This window comes from Lampetra fluviatilis, chromosome 2 (genome assembly GCF_964198595.1).
Source record: "Lampetra fluviatilis chromosome 2, kcLamFluv1.1, whole genome shotgun sequence".
NCBI lineage: Eukaryota > Metazoa > Chordata > Hyperoartia > Petromyzontiformes > Petromyzontidae > Lampetra > Lampetra fluviatilis.
In genome coordinates, this window is record NC_136276.1 from 21,360,406 (window position 1) to 21,380,230 (window position 19,825).

Genomic DNA, 19,825 nt, shown 5'->3' on the forward strand with positions numbered 1-19,825 from the left:
AAAGTGGACCCAAGGCTGTCACAAGCGCCGTGGGGATATCACCGCCACGTAGTGGCGAATGGCGGCTGCTGTTGTTGTTGTCAGGCAAAAACCTCTGCTGCATCGGGGGCGTGGGCGTTGTGAACGGCGCGTGCTCTGCACGAACGGGATTGTGACATGCACCTGTGTTCCACTCCCTCTCCATGTGCACAATGCCCTGTTGATAAGTGCTCGTCTTTGAACAACAGTCTCTCTCTCTCATCGTAATTACCTCTAATCACCCGACCAACATCTTCCCCAATTTGTCTGCTCAACATAAAAAAACACCATTGAAATGTTTGTTAATGTGCATTTTTTGCACTTAATTTGGTTAATTTAATATGCAAGAGACAATAAGGTGAGAAGAGGCGAGGTAAGCCACACACGTGTTTGCTTGTACAGCTTGTAAGAGGATAGTCTTGGGATTTTACAAACAAGATGTGTGAAGGACTTCCAGCCAAAACCATACATATATATAATTACCAGGTCGTGCCTGCCATGTGACACGTGTCTGCTCTTACACAGGGTTCTGGAGTGGTTAATGGCCTGTGCACAATCCATGAATAACGAACACAAAACCGTATACGTCCAGGCGTGTGCATTCGACATTGATTCGTTTTGACCAAAGTATTGATTCATGAACTTGGTTACGTGTTGCATACCCACGAGGAGCTCGTGAGTACTGGGTGGTTATTTACACTTGAGAAAGAATACATACTTAACTGTTGCTCTGTAATTCATTTGCTTCCCAAACATACATTGACACTTTTTTAAACGTGTACAGCATTCACCATATTTAACCGCTTGTTGAGATGGATATCCCATAAATCACGTGTGGCTTTCTTCAGACCTTGTGTCCGTGTAGATGTAGTGGTTGTGCATTGTAATTGCTACTCTCGGTGCATCGCCGTTGCTCGTGTATGTGAAGGACACGCGGGACGCGTCTCTCTAACGGCAGCTGTTTAATTTATTATTTATACCTGAACGTTTGTAAGGCCCCCTTGAGATTACCTATTACCAGCGACTACCTGTTGATATTTTCCCAGCGTGTACGGCCCACCATGTGAATGCGTGCATGCGCGAGTAGCTTTTAGATTCACTCGTCAAAAGGGAAGGGGACGCCACGTCGCTGATGAGTCTCAGGGCACCGCACTTCTCTTCGCTCAACGCATTCCTTTGAATTTACGGCACTGGGAGTGGCAGTATTTTGGCAGCGGCGCGCAATACCCAGTTGCATGAACTGATATCGCAACGTGCTGCGTGATCAAGTGACGTCGCGGTAATTTCCCGCAGAAATGTACTGGCCGCCTGTGGGGTCTTGATATCCATCGTCCCCTGCTTGAACTGCCTCCCGAGCTGGGCATTCCGACAAACGAAGCTGCCCTGTCGCCGGGATCCAGAGGCAGGCGTGCGCTTTGACCACTGGGGACGACACGGCCTGTTAGTGTATACTCTACGTCTTGGCATTACGTACGCCTTTTTAATGACATTTTAATTTATTTATGCCTTTTTAAAAATTCAATTCCAAAGCATAGCTTTTCCCGCTCGGGGGACGTACGCGTGCCCGAGTCCGAGTCTAAATCCGGGCAGTAAACGGTTAATTCCCTTTCCCAGTGCAGGCGCGCCCCTTGAAAGCATCGGATATCTCCGCGTGGCGCGCCAGAGCCAACGTTGTCCCGATGGCGGAAACACCGGCGCCGTGACGAATTTCAACCCGGCGACACATCTGCTAATTGCGTTTGACGCTCGCTGCAGACGGTGGGAGTCGCTGATGCAATTAGCCTCCTTCCCGTCGCCGATCGTGGCCACGAGTGGCGTTTATGGCGGCGGGGCTGGCCTCGTTCGCACATCGTGCGCCAGGGTCGGAAGACGTGCGCGGGTCGCGGCGGAGGCCGTGATGTAGCCGGAGGAGCGCGAGCGCCTGCCCGCTGCCTCGTGTAGCACGTCAGATATTACCACTTGGCGTTGCCTCTGGAAAGGGGACGTGACTGGAGACGATCGTAAGTGAAACGTGTTCCTGGTTGAGCAGTCATACGAATAGTCTCTTTTAAAAGGTATCGTTAATTGCTTGTATAGAATACAAGTTTCACAGATGTGATTTGTTTACAGGCATGCGTATAAATGGAATAGCCTTTCCTCTGTATTAGAAACCTGCTAAAGCTAAATGCAAATTGCCTGGCTTTTCTACATTGACTTTTCATTAATATCTAAGCGTCATTTTTTTTTATATTGCCGTATTATATCTCAAATATATTTTTATTAAACTAAGAACATACACACATACAGTATATGTATTCCAGTTCCTTACTCTTAGACGCTGTCCATGTGTGTGCTGTGTCGTATAACGCGCAGCCAACCGCCGGATTTGCAAACGCGTGGACCCGCAGCCGAGGACAGTTGACAAATATTCCCAATAAGGAGAGCTGGCGAGCGGGCGAGCGGGCGAGTGGGCGAGCGGGCAACCTGCCCTGGTCCTCCGTGAACTCAGCCCGAGCCGAGCGAGGGAGGGAGGTTCATTCCGTGCAGCACGACCAGAGACCCGCGCCGGCGCACGCACGGACGCGTGACCGTCCACGCGGGCAAAGCCTTCCGATTGTTGAACGCGCCCGTCCGCGGCCTTCGCTCGCGACGGGCGAGGAGGAGACGCGTCTGCGGTGGCGAGGAGCCTTCCGCCACCCCCCCCCGGCAATGCCGCCGCCGCCGGAGGCGGACGCGCGGCGTGCGCTGAGCGAGCTGTACGCGGCGGCATTCGCGTGCTGCCTCCTCTACGTGCTGTGCCTGTGCGCGTGCGACGCGACGCCTCCTCACTGTGGCTCTGCCCCCCGCCCCCCGCGCAGGGAGAAGATCCAGTTCGTGCGCAGCGAGGGCACGTCGGGCCTGGAGCGCCTGTCGGGCGACGCCGACCTCGTCATCCTGCTCAGGTGGGAAGCGCGCGCGGCGAAACGGTGGCGCCTCCGTTGGCCATCGCATTGCTGACGCGCGCTATGACGCTTGCGTGCGCATCGGGGCGGAGTGGTTGTGCTGTGGTTCTTGCTCTGCTCAACGAACCGAGCCGCCTGGGTACTGTCCCCAAACAGCAAAAAGAAACCCGTGTTCGATTCCCGACTCGGGCACGTTTGCGAGTGGAGTCCGCATGGGGTTCCATTGGCTTCTGCGGTTTCCTCCACTGATGACGACATTACGCTGTACCTGGTTTTGGCCCAAACGTCTCAACGTAACAAGACTCTCTCGACTCTATGGCTTCCCTGGGTTAATAGGTAATGATAGTTATTATAAATAAATGTTTAGTATTGCTAGTGCTAACGCAGTACCAGCCGGCTCCATTGGCACGGCAGGCGCCCCTCTAGCTGTGAATGGATTAAATGCCCTTGGTGCCACTCGCCTAATCCAAGGCCTCGGAGCCAATTTTCTTGTCCATTTCAAGGAATAACGAGCAGAAAGGCTCCTCCTCCTCCTTGGCAGAGCTCGCTCGAACCACTGCAGTCACGGAGGCTGCGGCCAAAAGGATTAACGAAGGCTTCAAGGAAATTCCCAAACGCACGAAATGATGCCTTCTTTGTGCCAGCCGGGGTCGCTCTGTGTATAATAAGTGTTGTATAACCCACGTTTGACAGGCGTGCTTTTTTCCTCTTGCTTTGACATTCGTGTTGAGAAAGCACAAAGTTCGACGTTTTGACACATTCTCACCGACAAAGGTGTTCACGGTTGGGCGATTGTGCCGGAGCTGCGTGTCACCTCACCACTTTGTCTCGGGCTGTAGCGATGTAGGCCATGTTGCTGTTACGTAAATGTCCTCCGTCAAGCACATCTCCAGGGGAGCAACCCGGCCACTTTGTTGCTATGCCCCGCCTGGGCAATAGCATCTCCATCATTCCACCTTGTCCCGCTGTCTGTGCCAGGACACGTAACACGATTCGACAACAGCGAAAGCAATCAACGGTGAAACTGAGCCCGTGGCTCACCACATACCCTTGCTCGTATCGGCGCAGTTATTGGCCAGAATGGTCGACAAGAGACTTTATACAGATGTATTTTTAAAAAAAGCAAGCATCATTATTGCAGATAAATCGATTGCGATGCTTGTGCCGGGACAATGAGCGAGCGTACGTGCGGGTGTAAGCGCACACATCTGTAGTGCGTGCGTTCCCGTGCGCACATCTCTATCTGCAACCGGATCCCCCCCCAGCATGGTGGAGGCTCCTTGTTGGACTGCCTCACCAGCTCCGCACACCGAGGCTTCTGCAGGGCCGTGTGCTTCAACAGAACACCCTGCCGTAAAAACACTCTCTCACCGCTCTCCCCTCACACTCGCCTTCAAACGCCTCCCTCAGAGCTCTCCCGACAGCCCTGCGCTCGGGCACTGATCTTCAGATGTCCGCTATCTCCTATAGGCGTATAGCAAGCCATCTCGTTCAAATCTATACCACAGTTGTCCCACTCATCCCTTCCAGTTTCTTCATCCCAGCACGGTTCCCGTCTTCATTTCCTTCAAATCTCTTGCTGTTCGCGTGGCCTTCATATATCTTTACCATTGCCTCTCCAGTGTTATCCTCCCTGTTCGCCTCTCCACTCATCTGCACTTAGCTCCTCATGTTTCCCCATTTTCATCGCTCTCCCCCTCACCCAGCTCCGAGAGAAGTCTCCCTGCGTCAAATCTCTGGGACGCTCCAGCGCGTAACAAGCGATGGTTCACAGCCCCTATGGCGCGTCGTGGGGAGGGCTTTATCCAGCAGTGAAAATTATAATTTCATTTGAGAGCATTTCACGTCGCTCACGGCAGTGCATTGCGGTTGTTTACACGCTAACATCCTTATCACGAGTGCTAGAGTGGCAATTGTTGGTGACAAAGCTGCCGTCATATTTTTGTTATTATTGTTGGACATGACGTCTGTACTCTCGGTACAGACAAATGGATCCACGGCAATGCCTTGTGCACTGGCGTGTGATGTACCTTGCCACCGTCCACAACCAGATAGAGTCTAGAGAGTTGGGCCTGTCCAATACAAGATGAATGGACAAGCACTGTTTCACTACCTGCATTTGTATGAGCAAGAAGGCTCTACCCGAGTAATCGGTGATATCTGTTCATATCCTGCCACCGGCGCAATTTAAATGGCACTTTTCACGTTGCAAGATTGCATCGATTCATCCGCGCCAGGCTTCGTTACGGATCGCGAGGAGCGCAGAAGATTCGTTTGACGGGCGTGAGCCGCTGCTCAAACAGGTGACGATGCAGCGGGCACACGCCTTCCACGTTTGTAAAAGCGGACAAAAAAAATCAATTCCTGCTAACCTTTTCATTAAACCCGTGTGCAGTTCTTCGTGCCGCTGAGCATTAAATGTTGAACCCCTTTCCCCCCTGCGTTCAAAAGGCATGAGTGTCTGGTGCAGGGCGGAAGCTTCCCATCAAACATGGAACCCCCTTCACTACCTCTGATCCAGTGGGCATTGATTCTTAAGAACATTCATTAGGGAATGTAGGTATCAGAGCTTAGGAAGACCCCAGGGTTGTAGAGTTTATTGAAACAGTTTTTTTAAACATGTGGTTTAGACAGGTTTTCATTGCGCCGTAATGTGTTTGTGCTGGTGTTAACCTTCTGTGTCTACCTGAATAGTCCATAATAGAGGTTTTTGGGGTTAGATCGCGTAAATATAAATGTGTTGTTAAACCCGCCACCACCCGACACAGCCAATTAGTGCTTTTGTTGGGGAGAGAGCAAAGTGGAGTGCACGCCCACGTTCTTTTATATGCCCAGGAAGGAGCTTATTGAAATGGTTCAACTTTTGCCAGGCCTTGTCGGTCGGCCTGCAGCGCGTTTCAGTGTTGATTGCAAGACTCCTTTTGCATTTGGATGTATATGTGTGTACATTGAACTTCTTTCGCACCGTACGTAGCCCACCGTGCTAATCACATCACCGATTACCGAATATCACAATTTCTCTACCAGCACCGTCGCACCTTTTTCCACGTTCCGTCAGCACTCTGCCAAGGAATTAAAGCGTTTTCTTTCTCATCCCATCAAGAAAGCCTCTTAAACAGTTGTCATAAATCTTACTGAAATATCCGGCAGTGGTAATAGTTCATTCAAAGGGCCACCTTACACAACCACTTACACAACCTCTTCACTGTGTTGCTTTCCCGCAAACAAGCGTGTGTGGTTGTCTCTGGGCCGTCCGTAGTTTCGCGATTGTTTCTATCTGGAATGTTTTCTTCTCTGCATTGGAAACCTTGGCTGAGGCTATCACATTCACCGCACATGAATACCTGGCTCGATGTTAGGCAGTAGCCCTGGACCCAGACCAAGGATGTCAGTGGTGAGGACTCATTTGCCCTGACATAGGCACAGAAGTGTCCACGCATTGCCAGAGCCACCCCGCTACCTCCTAGCGCCAGTCATGAGCCGTTTCCTGCTTTCACGTAGGCCCAGTCTCATTGTGGATAATACCACTCATTCCCTTGCTAGCTGGTCGGAAAATCTTAACTTTTTTGTTTACAAAAACAATGAGAGACGCTGCACTGGGAGTTGTTGCGCAAGCACAAGCAATGCCTCTTCTTCAATGACCTTGCTCTGGAAAAAATCCCACCTCAAACGGCAGCCTGTTCAATATGTTTCTGTTCAGGTTTCAATTTGAGCTTGTGTAACCAGGTGAGAACTTTGGAGAGTACCAAAATGAGTGTCAGTTGCCTCGAGTGACCTCAGTCACCAAAATGTAAGTGGTGCATTTGGGAAATTTATCTTATGACTCACAGGCTATAATATGGCCACATTTCCTCTCTCTTGTCGGTGTACAGATCGTGTCGCCACAGCACTCGTAGAATAGTCAGCGTGCAGAACGAGGTGACTACTTTCTCCTAAATCAGGAGGCTTTGTTTGAGCTGTTTTTATTTATTATCTCTGACTAAATATTGACCCCGGGAAATTGCATCGGTGTTGCCGGTGTTCGTTGCGCGATTTGACGACATCCGCCGTGGGCTGTGAGTGAGCTCTCATCAAACTGACTGGCCACGTTTGCTGTCGGTACATTTTTCCCAAACCCTCGGACAAATCAATTGAAATTCAAGATTCCTGATATATATAAAAAAAATGTTGACATTACATCCGTCTCCAGTGGCTGTAAGTTAGCCGTGACTGTGTTGGCCAGTAACCCAATAGCCGTGGTCTTGTACACTGATGTTCATGTGTGGGGTTGTGCATCATGGGGGGGAGGTGGAGGGTTATGTTGGTGAAACCACGCAGTGTATTGGTCAAACATCGCAATGATGAAAGATTACCTGCACATTTCTCGATTGGGACAGCATTGCTCCCGACTGTAAACACTTTGCAGAACCCTCCTGAAGAATAAGTTTAGAGACTCGGTGAGGATTTCATGGCTAAACCAGCGGAATAATCATTATAATAATCAGGTTGGAAGAATTGCTTTGTCTTGTGTGAGTCGGCATATTTATGAAGAACGTTATTCACACAGAATCAGAATTTGTACTTATACTGGAATAATTCGATGAGCTATGAAGTTATTTTACACAGATCTTGAGTAGGGGCCAGAGTCAGCACGTTACATCAACACACAACACAAACTATGATATGAGTGCAAAATAGAGAAGAGGTAAGAAAGTCGCTCACAATAAATATCTATTAAGTGTCGAAGGACAAGTTGCACAAGGACAAAACAAAAGGCACTAATAGTAAATTATATTCTATGCTCTTCCCGGGCAGTCTCCTATGCAAGTAATAACCAGGCTGCACCCTGCTTAGCTTCCAACATCCAACGAGACTGAGCCCCAATTTATTGTGATTAGGCTGTGTTTAAAAAAAAAACAGTGACCTATTTCATTGTTATCATATTAAACACTACGCTCTACCAATGTTCAGTCCATTTTCACATTTATCACTTGGGTCCACGAGGAAATCAGGCCGCTTCGCCACTGAAGAAGGCAGTCCACCTTGAAGAGGCCAATAGTAAGCAGCAAGGCTAAACAACTTTTAGTCCGGATTTACATTCATCATTTGAGGCTATAATCACATTACAGCCATACTTTCGGAATTTGACGTGCTGGTGGCTGGATTGGTTGGGGTGTATTTGCGTACGCCTCTGTTAGAATTGCGCTGCGTCTGCAGCTCTCGTGTTTCTGCGTGTCCGTATGCCTCGTCGTACGGCCGTCCGGGGTCACGCGTATACACGAGTGTGACTTGGGGCTCGGCTAGCTGCACATGTCACATTGACCATGAGCCAAGCTTGTTTTGGTCAAGCGGTGGGAGCTATTCCGGCCACAGATTTTGTTGTGGTTCAGCAAAAATAACTCCGTGGTGGTTCATCGTCTCCTGCTATTTACATGCCGCTGACTTAAGAACAAGAGGAAGTTGTAATTTGCCGTGTGTTTGTGCCTGATGTATATACACTCGTACATCATTGTACTGATGAATGCTGGGGCTATTGATTTGCACGTGTGTAAATATGGGGTTCCTTGTGTGTGTGTGTTTATGGTGTGGTGGTCATCAGACTGCACTATTATCTCAGATGAAATTCATTGCAATGCTTAAGACCATTTTAAATTGGTTTATACACTTGGCCAGGGCCTCCCATAGGTCCCCTTAGCCTAAGATAATAACCCTGATAAAGAACGCATGGATATCGGACCCAATGTGTTCGATTGAGAACTCGGAGGTGCAATTGGTGTGGTAGGAGTTTGTGTGGTGGAGGTTGGGGGTTGTGTGGGATGTGGGATTGGGGAATTATGGGAATTTAGTTACTTGTACAATTTGTAATTATATCGTATTTTTAAGGGCTTGCTTTCCTTTTTCTCGACCTTGCACTCATATCGTCTTTTGTGCTGGATATCTGTGAAAAATAGCTCATCGGATTCATCCAGGATAAATAAAGATTATGTCAGCACCTTTTGTGCTATGCCAGCCATAATAGGTGCTCACTAACGTCCAGTTGAGTGATTGTCCCGTGTGTGTTGTGTGTGTGTGTGTCTGTGTGTGCAGCCTCTTTGAGGATGAAATCATGTCGTTCGTCCCGCCGCACTCCCTGCTGCACCCCAGCTACACCCAGTCCCCACGCAGCTCGCCGGGGACATCGCCGCAGAACTCCCCCGGTACGCAGCACCAAGCGCGCTCTTCCACACCGCGCGCACGGCACCTCGTACACGAGCAAAGACAAACATCTCCCCGTGTGGCCGTTAACAGACTGTTGGGGCAAGTGCTGTTAGCGGCCGCCTATGAAGGCCGGCACAGCACACTTAACGGGTGGGTGGCCAACGCCACGCACGACTGCCTTTGTCTCCCCAATGGCGATGTTTACAAATTGCACCAGGTACTCATTTGAGGCCGCTCTTTTTGGTCGTGAGCGGGAATCGAACTCGGATCACCGAATTCGTAGCGCAGTGCGCTAACCGATACACTACCACTCCCCACACACACACACTGCAAACAGCACGTGGGGCAAAGCACGGGTAGAGTGTTTCTATACATTCGATGCAGATTGTGTACCCAGCCTGTGTGTGCCCAGTCATATTTGTGTTTACTGAAATGCCAAGAATAGTCATTTCTATATTTTACGTGTGCTTAACTTCTTATTTTATACTTTGGGCTACGAAGAAGGTCCATTGCCCAAAACGTTGCCGGTTATATATATTGTAATATTGTTTATCCTTTTAAGGCCACGGTGTTGTTGTTGCCAACGCAGCATCACCAAATAATTTGTTTATGTTGCGATTCTGTTCGCTCACAATTGTAATGTGCAGACGCACAACACACACAAGGAGACATGGAATGGAAGCTTTAACACTGTGCTACGATCGTTCCCAGCTCAGGGCTTAATTCTCAACGATATTCACCGATTGGATGCCTGTGTCTAAATCTGGCGTCGATAACCCAGGGATTGAATGACATATATGCACTGCCTGATTTGATTGCGTGTGTCATAAGCACTCCCAGTATGAAGGTGGTTTGACGTAGGCGTTCTTTGCACATAACAAAAATGTTTCGGTTCGATCGCGTTATTTATAAATGTGTCGTAACCCTCCACCACCCGACACTGCCAAACAGTAAAAAAATGTGTTACGTTTACAAAAGACAAATAGTTCACTACTTTAGCCCACCGGTGTGTTGAAGAGTGATTTAACATCATTTACGACGTACCGCTGATAATTACATCCAGCATCATCGGGCAATTTTCCAAAATAGTGAAGCCCTCCACTTGCTCCCGGTCTTAAATAGAGCAGCAGCACGGTGACGTCATCATTTAACCCATTCAGGTGCAGTGATTTGAGGTGGGGGTATTGTAATTACTGACCCCAAGTGCCGAAAGAAATTAAATGTGAGGGGGGGGGGGTGACTGTTTACTAATATATTATATAATTTGGTCGCGAAAGTCTACTTGTTAAACTGTTCATTACACAGTCTACTTCTTCTTCTTTCGTATGGCTGCTGTAGATGCAGACCAACAACGACAATTTCACATCCAGGTGGTCAAGCCAGACAACCGCTTCAGGATCAGCGGAGTGTATCGCTGTGATGTCTCCTTCGTATTTGTGGATCGGGCGCTGCGTCGTTATACATTGCACAGCTTATTCTGGATGATAACAATCGCACACTGGACAGTTTTTAACTTTCCACTGGTGCATCAGGTATCCGCATCTGCTGCCTTGATTTGTGCAGTGGATGCTGTTTAGGGTGGACCATGAGGCTCGTGGAAGATCACATCCAGGAATCTTCTGCGTTGGGTCCTTCGCACACTGACTTCTCGTTTGGCACCCAGGCCCTAGCAGCAGTACCCCTTGCGGCACCCGACGGGCCGCCGGCCGATTTTCAATCTCGCAATCTCGGCGTGCACTCGGCAGGATCGCAGCGCGCGAACGCCCGAGCCCCGGCCCCTTACAAGAGAGACTTCGAGGCGAAGCTGCGCAACTTCTACCGCAAGCTGGAGTCCAAGGGATATGGACAGGGTCCCGGCAAGATCAAGTGAGGTCACCCCCTTCCGCCCGCTCCGCCTGCTCTCCGTCCGCCCGCCCTCGCAAACGACGATGAGCTTACGTCGTGGAGTACAGCATATAGCTACGTAGAAATTGGATGAACGGTGAAAACCCACCAACCTGTGGGCTTTCCAAATGAATGGTGTGGAGTAGCTTCGATTTAAACGAGTCAAACAATCCAGAACTTCTAGATTTGAAGTTTTCGTGACTGCAAGGATCCATACTCTTTGGTTCTTTCATTCACTACAGTAATTTTGCTGTGGCTGTTCCACCTGATGACAGAAGCTTGTGTTGCCTCCGAAACGTCGTGATTTAATTTAGTTATTTTTATTTTATTTTTTATTTTCATCTACGTGACTTTACCGAAAGAACCAAAGAGTATGAACCCAGAACTTGTGTCATCATCATTGGTTTCATCAGCAAGCCGTGCCTGTTCAATTTCCAGAGGCAATGGCCATCCCCAAACGGATTGTTTTGTGTTTCGTTTGTTGTCCTTCCCTCGCACCTCCGATTAGCACGGTTGGCTACGTACGGTGCGAAAGAAGTTCAACATACATGCTCAGAATAGTTGCAGACACCTATAGCAAAGGGTGCAGGATGGGACAGGTGGTTTTGTCTGACCATCATCGATTCTTGTGGACTTACCCATTTACCAATAGCCAGTTCACATGGAGTCTAGAGTTACATTTGAACAGGCACCAAAGTCTGTGCGGTAACCAAAGTGGATGTTTAACGATCCCATCATAATAACATTTTCCAGAGTAGGCCGTGTCAAATTCATTGCATTATGAATGGATAATGGGAGTTGCGGTCAGAGCTAACATTTATCAAGGCCTAGTAGGCCCTGATATCCCTGTGTGACCGCCTCCCCACCCTCCCCGCCATCGTGCCCTCTGTGCAGGCTGGTCATCAGGCGCGACCATCTACTGGAGGACGCCTTCAACCAGGTGATGGCCCACTCGCGCAAGGACCTGCAGAGGAACAAGCTCTACGTTACCTTTGTGGGCGAGGAGGGGTGAGCAGACCGCTGTCGACCTTTAGCAACCCTCCTCTCCCTCCCCTCCCTCGCGTTGAAAGGACTGCGGAAGTAGTTTAGTGACGTCGTCTTCTGGTACCATTGTCACCTCGCGCACATCGTGCTGGACTACTAACTCAGAGTTCCAAGTAGATATGCATTTGTCTCTTGACATGGTACTGATGGCAAACATTCAAATATAATTAAAAACAAAGGTAAAAAGCTTGTAGGAAATGAGCTTATCGATCTCGTGCATTCGTGCGTCCATCGTGTGCCGAATCGCCGAGCCGTACCATAGCAACCTCGGTGGCCGTCTGGAGTACTCGTAGCTCTCCGCTGAACTTAGTGGACAAGTCATCAACAATATGCCATCATCTCATGCAAGTCGGTTGAATAGCAAGTAGAAATGAATTGTTACAATTCTTGGTGGCAGTTTGAATCAAGAATCAAGAATAAATTATTTTTGATGACTGTTAAAAAGGCTTTTTACACGCTTTTATTTAACTGACTCTGTCTGTTGTTGTTGTCGTTGTCGTATCCTCAAATCTTGTAACTCAATTTTAACCCACTTCCCAATGTGGTATCGACTGCAAACTTGGTATACTTATGTCATACTGATGGCAATACTATATTATATCATTAAAAATAAAAAAATAAAAATTTAAACCATCTTTTTTTAATGTTATGTTTCGGCTTGGGTCTAATTGTCCACGCTCAACTGACGTTGGCTGTAAATCACCACGGTCTTTTACGTTATGGCAAGCTTCGAGGCCACTTCCTGGAGTCGTGGAGTTCTGCCATTACTCGTACGGTACATTTCATTAAAGCGTGTTTTTAAAAAAGTATTTTCAAATTTTACTTATCTGTGAATTAGTTACATACAACTTATACATAAAAATAATTGATTCTAGCAAAACCGATTCGATGATGCAAGTATCGTGAGCATAAAAATCTATTGATCTCACCACAATGGCGAGATGTTAATTACCTCGCCTGGTATGATGGAGGTTGTGGGTTCGATCCCGACCCTAACGCCTGTATATTTGGAGTTTGCATTTTCTCCACGCGGTCGCGTAGATTTTTCTCCGGGTCTTCGGGTTTTTTCCTCCACATTTAGAAATATGCGTTTTAGAGTATTTGTCTGCTTTATATATCCATATGATAAGCCACTTTTTTTGAGATATCATTTGTGGCCAGGTCGCTTCTGAAAAATAAGCTATTAGCTCAGTGGGCGTTACTTGGTAAAATAGTTTATTCTTGTAACAAAAAATGTATCTTGAATCGACGCGTCATTGGGTGCGTGGCAGCGTGCAGAGTGCGGAGTGCCTGGCCGCTCTGTAACCTGTAGGTGTCTGAGATGGGCTGCTCCCTCCATGTGCCTCCCGGGTCCCCTCGTGCAGGCTGGACTACAGCGGGCCCTCCCGGGAGTTCTTCTTCCTGGTGTCGCGGGAGCTCTTCAACCCCTACTACGGCCTCTTTGAGTACTCGGCCAACGACACGTACACCGTGCAAATCAGCCCCATGTCGGCCTTCGTGGACAACCATCACGAGTGGTGAGCGCTCGGCACGGGGGTGCGGCCGCTCCCGTCTCCCCAACTTCACCGTGTTCCTACCCTCTCAGCTGCTTCTTATTCCTCTGAGTGTCCGATGACGGGCAACTCTCAGAGAGTTGGTTGTGATTTAGCCGTTCAGATGCTGGGCCTCAGAGTTGGTGATTTGGCACATGCGCACGCCGCCTTGAAGTTTATATTTGAGCAGCGTTGGAGTTCATCAGCAGTCTGGCCTGATTGTCTGCGTTTTCAACTTTTGCGTCTGTTTAAATACAATAATCCAAGGTATAATTAGAATGTTTAACATGCACAGAGACTGATTCAGAGGTGTGGCAACTCGCAGACAAGCGTGAATAATAAGAATAACTTAATAATATGTATGATAATAATCGACTTATTTGTCCAATTAAACTCTCGTTTGGTTTGAAGGCAGCTAGAATTGGTGCCAACAATTGCCCAAGCTCTGCGCACCTTTATTGTGATGTTTGGCCGACTCTATTCATGAGTAACTCCACATCGGAGGAGACCGCAGCACTTGGAGAAATCCACGCTACCAGGGGGGTAACACTCAGCCCCCATACAGATGGAATATATCCCACTTGCTGCACTGCAATACCCTGATAAGCCAGCAGATGGTAACCTGATTGTCCATGGGTAGGGAGTTTCACATACATGTGTGTGTGTGAAGGGGGAGCGGTAGTGTAGCGGTTAGCGCACCGCGCTACGAACCTGGCAAACGAGTTTGATTCCCGCTCACGGCCAACACCATTGATGATTATCTGAACCGGCCATGGGCCTCCCTTAGGTCGACTCAGCCTCAAATTAGTACCTGGTGCGGTGTGTAAACATCGCCACTGGAGAGCGACGGGCGGCCGGGCGTGGTGCTGGCCCCCCGCCTCCTCGTGTGCCGTGCCGGCCCTCATAGATGCTACTCGCTAACAGCACTTGCCCCAACAGTCTGATAGGGCTACACGGGGGATATTTTTTTGTAATCCACCAACCATAGCTGGCTCCACAGCTATGGTTTATCTAAAAGGCTCTTCATTCACACCATATGCTTAATTACATCCGATTTTGCAGCGAACATTGCCTCGCCACATCTCTCAGGCATTTATCTACGATCAGAATGCATTTTAACGCTTACGTTTTCACTCGGTGCCTACTGATTCAGGCCGTGGGGTCATATCCACGATGAGCAGACTGCACGAGCAGTCCAGCGGTGAGCGCGTGTTGCGCGTGCGTTCGACGATGAGCAGCGCTGATTCCGCCGCTCAGTCCACACGTCTGCATTGTCGTCGTGTGCTGCGCTGCGTGGCCCAGGTTCCGGTTCAGCGGGCGGATCTTGGGCCTCGCCCTCATCCACCAGTACCTGCTGGACGCCTTCTTCACACGCCCCTTCTACAAGGCTCTTCTCAGAACGTGAGCCGCTCTCTCTCTGTGTGTTTGTGCTCTCGCGGCAACAAAGAGGGTCGCTGCATCGCGTGCTTTCGGATGCGCTTCTTGCGGCCATCTGGAACGTTCTTCCGACATTAGGAAGCCACTGGAGCGATGCACTTTTAAATCCAGATTGAAAAGTAATTTCTTTGAAACTGCTTTTTGTGTTTAGTTTGTTGTCCTTCCCCCGCACCTCCGATAGCACGGTTGGCTACGTGCGGTGCGAAAGAAGTTCAACATATATACGTACAAATGGTGCAGTTTTTGCTCTCAAACGGTGACCGGTGGCACCGGCATTCCTTTACTGAGCACGAACAGCTCCAGAGGCGATGAGTGTGGCGAGTGACACGACTCCCTTGGGGCGCGGTGCTGTGGCGTGGCCTGCAGGCCGTGTGATCTGAGTGACCTGGAGTACCTGGATGAGGAGTTCCACCAAAGCCTGCAGTGGATGAAGGACAACGACATCACGGACATCCTGGACCTGACCTTTACCGTCAACGAAGAGGTGTTCGGACAGGTGCGCTGTACCTCCCCGCCACCCCCACAACTCCCCTTCACTTCACTGTCGAGGGAGCATGGGACGCGGCAGGGCACGGTCTGTGCTGATCCTTGTCGGTCATTCCTCGGGGGAATTTTCATCGTGTGCAACCTGTCGTAGAGAGGATATCAAAGAGGACATTCCACATCCTGTGATATCATCTTGTGCGTAGCAGGGCACATGGTGTATTACCCTTCATGAGAGGGGCTCTAGAGCTCCCTCTAATGGAGGCCCTTCCGCCATCAGTGGCGAGATAAGAGATGGGTTGGGGGGGAGGAGGTTTGGCCGGTGAAGCCGCCGGGCGCGGTGAGACGCGGTGACGCCACGCTGTCGTCTGGCTGGCCGGCAGATCACGGAGAGGGAGCTGCGACCGGGCGGAGCGCACATGGCCGTGACCGAGAAGAACAAGAAGGAGTACATCGAGCGCATGGTCAAGTGGCGCGTGGAGCGCGGCGTGGTGCAGCAGACCGAGAGCTTGGTGCGGGGCTTCTACGAGGTGGGGACCCGGCCATCCACCTCCCCCCTACCCCCCCCCCCGCCTGTTGCCTTCCCTCCCAGACTCCGTTCCCCCCGGCCGCCCCCCGGGCAGTGAGCGCACCATGACGATGGCGTGGCGGTGTCGTGTGCCAGGTGGTGGACGCGCGGCTCGTGTCAGTGTTTGACGCCCGCGAGCTGGAGCTGGTGATCGCTGGCACGGCCGAGATCGACCTGCTGGACTGGAGGACCAACACAGAGTACCGTGGCGGTGAGCGGGGCAGGGGGGGGCTGCACGTCACGCAAAGACAAAGATACCCCGTTGAGCTGGGGCAAATGCTGTTCGCGAGCACCGAATGAAGGCCAGGGATGGACCAGGCGCAACACCTCACCATGAGGCAAAGTTACCGTATCTTCCACAATGATTGCCCAACCCCCTACAGTGAATGTTCTGCGGTCTGTGGTTTTATTATGTAATTGATATGAATTGCACAATATACTGCAGGTAAAACATCTTGCTCTACATACATTATGCAATCATGGCTATAGCATAACAAAGATTACAGCAGCTTGTTCAGAAAAAAAGTGCCACTAAATCCACAACAATTATTTGAAGGCAGTGCCGACTCCAGCTGCTATCTCGGATGGGGGGGGGAGGGGTGGCAGTACAGCTGTTGTGTGGGGGGCCACCATTGCAGTGGCCTAGCCCGAAGGAGAGTGAACATGTTTTATTCTTCGGGCTGTGGTTGTCGCTGCCTATGCCAAGTTGCTCTGGGAAGGACACAAAGGCCAACACCGGTGGCGATTATCTGAACCAGTCCCGGGCCTCCCCTAGGTCGACTCAGGTGCGGTGTGTAAACATTGCCACTAGGGAGACAAAGGCGGTCGGGCGTGGTGTTGGCCACCCACCCCCTTCGTGTGCCGTGACGGCCTTCATGAATGCTCGCTAACAGCACTTGCCCCAACAGTCTTTGAAAGACTATACGGGGGGATCTTTGGCTTTGGTCCATCCCGCTCACAATTCCGTTTGCCAGGGAGGGAGGTCTAAGATTCCGACCCAGCGACGATGATAATGATGATGAAATAGCGGCGATGAATGGGGCGTTGCCAGAGGCGTATTTGGTTCTGTGCAGGGCCCAGCCCAGGAACCTCCGAGCGCCGGCCCTGGGTGGAGGCACCACCACAGCAGCATTCCACATCCTGAGCTTGTACACATACAGTGCTGGGTGATGGCGGTGGGGACTTGTCGGACATCTACAGGCTCGCCGCAGCGAAGCTATGACGATCGTGGTTTGTCACCGCGGGTGTGGAGTGGGCTGTTTTGATGTCAACATGGAAAAGCTCGGTGCCATGGGGAGCGCTCGTGGTGGTTGTTGCAGCAGCTGCTGGCACTGAGACATGGATTCCTCCCTCTCAGCGTGACCACACATCCCAGACACAGGATTTTGAGTTTCTTACAGGAGCGAAACTTCAATAATCACCTCGAAAGCTGTTTATCATCAATGATGTGTCACGTATTGATGTGAAGCTTTCGTGACTGCAGGATCCATACTCTTTGGTTCTTTCGGTAAAGTCACGTAGGTAGAAAAATAATAGATCACGACGTTTCGATAGCAATTGTCATCAGGTGGGACAACCACAGCAGTTTTTTCTTGACTTTACCGAAAGAACCAAAGAGTGTGTTACATATTGTTTTAGAAATAGGGGAAACCAAAGCGGCTTTATTCAGCAGAGCAATTTAATTATTATTATTAAGTTGTTATTAAGTTGCACACACGGAAGACGTGTAGTCAGGCCGTTGGTCCTTTAATGTCCGTCATGAGATTGAAGCCTCATTTATGAGAAAAAATATATTGAACATCATCAAACACATTTTTTGTTATCCTACTGTGCGATTTTGGCTATATTCCAATCCCATCTGGAACTCTACACAATTTCATCGAGAGAGAGAAAGAATGTGATGAGAATAAAGTGATGATGAGATCAAGTGATGAGAAAGTGATGATGTTTATTATTTATGTATTCAGGTAATTCATGAAAAGGTTTTCACAGGCCAATATCATTATCCGCAAATATTGCTATTCACGGGAATCTCCAGAACGTATCCCTCACGAATAATGGGGGAATACTTTACAATTAGTGCGTTTGGCTAAACTCAACGGGGGTGGCTGTATACATTCGAGTGTTTTACAACATTGGCCTGCGTGTTACTTCTTGCAAGGCCTACACGCGATCCATCACACATAGCACCGACGCCCACATTGCGATTGCCATCACAAACACGGTTTACACCCCTGCGTAAGCGACAGGAAGGTGGCAAGTTCGTGACAGGATGCCACCTCGGGGTGTGTCGACTGGCGCTGTGTGCGTAAGGGGAAGCCACTGCTTGACTCACTCACCGCAATAACGGAGCACTAAAAGGTGCCGCCAGGGTGCGCGCCGAACACGAACGGGGGTCAATGGTCACGGCCACGTGACTCACGCAGTAAATGCATGCACGAGCGCGCGGATGGGCGCCGCGCTTCGCACACCGTCTCCGTTCCAAGCGAGTATATCACGAGCCTCCCAATCCTGGAAACTTGGCTGGCCTCGTAACGACGACCTGCGAACAGACTGAACAACGCACAATGCAAGTTTGGACGTAACGGTGTGTCTAAATGCAGGCGCACGTGAAAAATGCCGCATGCTATAGTGGCGACGTGAGAGTCGAAGAGACACATCAGGTGTGCTTTTGTCCATGATTATATTTGACGGGGTACTTTTAGAGAAGAGACAGTCATAGGCAAAGGAGAATCGGAGGCAGTCTACGTGTTGAGTTGATGAAACTGATGTTATGCTGGAGTGTCGCTGAACCAAAGCAACTATCCATCTTGTGTACATGGTGTGTCTAGTCCACACCACTATGACATATATATTCTTCACATATTTGACCATGGTGGGATATCATTTAAAATTGTGCCAAAAGATTAATGTATTATTAGTATTATTATAATTAGTTTTTTTCCCAGGAAGGTCATACCCAGTCTGAACTCTTTTTCATGAAGGTCCTGCATTGGGATATTTGGCCAATACCAATGATATTGTATACGTGATTATGTGTGGGAGGAAAGTGGAGAACCCGGAGGTAACCCATGCAGAAAAGGGGGAGAGCAATACAGACTCCACACAGACAGATTCCAGAGTCGGGGATCGAACTCTTTCTCCTCTTGCTGTGACCATAGGTGTTACCACTGCGCAACCCTGCTGCTCACATTCTAAACATTACTGCGGTAGACTTCACCTACATAGGATGCAGAAAGCGCAGGATAGACATTGTTATCACCCCATAAAGCAATTACTTTTGCGGGATGTGAGCACAACTTCAAAAAGTTACTGCTGTTGTTACAATCTCATGTAGGTCACTCATTCTCCTTCCTTTCCCCCATATTCTGGCACTCCGTTACCCCAGTCTTCTGTGCTGTCACTCCCTGCCCCTGTTCAAGCCCAGGCTGAAGGCTTTGTGGCTATGACTTACTACCTATCTATCTATTCTATTCTTTTCTACGACCTTTTAAACTGCACTTACGTTTAAACACTCTGCAATGAGCGGCGAACGCGCTACCGCTGAGAGCAGTGACTTAGCTCTCACAGCGGCTGCTCGACCCATCGCTGCCATCGCTGCCATCGCTGCCCATGACCTCTGCATCGACATTCTGCGGCCCCGAATGCTCTGGACGCTCTTCACATTCCGACAGTCCCCGAAGAATGTCACGTTTGTGCTACTACTGAAGCTGTCGCGAGTGTTGGGAGCGTTGAGAGGGGGCGGACCTGTTCGGCGTTTA

General features: G+C 49.6%; 1 protein-coding gene across 6 annotated transcripts in view; it reads left to right on the forward strand.

The window, feature by feature from the left end:
* Positions 1 to 19,825, forward strand: part of LOC144944048 (E3 ubiquitin-protein ligase HECW2-like) — a 210,773-nt gene that overhangs the window by 173,231 nt on the left and 17,717 nt on the right. For all 6 annotated transcript variants that reach the window (XM_078872083.1, XM_078872109.1, XM_078872118.1 and 3 more), the window contains exons 20-28: positions 2,856 to 2,939; positions 9,006 to 9,115; positions 10,862 to 10,982; positions 11,895 to 12,008; positions 13,409 to 13,561; positions 14,879 to 14,977; positions 15,380 to 15,509; positions 15,880 to 16,026; positions 16,161 to 16,275. In XM_078872083.1, the coding sequence (XP_078728209.1) occupies positions 2,856 to 2,939; positions 9,006 to 9,115; positions 10,862 to 10,982; positions 11,895 to 12,008; positions 13,409 to 13,561; positions 14,879 to 14,977; positions 15,380 to 15,509; positions 15,880 to 16,026; positions 16,161 to 16,275 (1,073 nt within the window). The remainder of the gene's footprint in view (positions 1 to 2,855; positions 2,940 to 9,005; positions 9,116 to 10,861; positions 10,983 to 11,894; positions 12,009 to 13,408; positions 13,562 to 14,878; positions 14,978 to 15,379; positions 15,510 to 15,879; positions 16,027 to 16,160; positions 16,276 to 19,825) is intronic.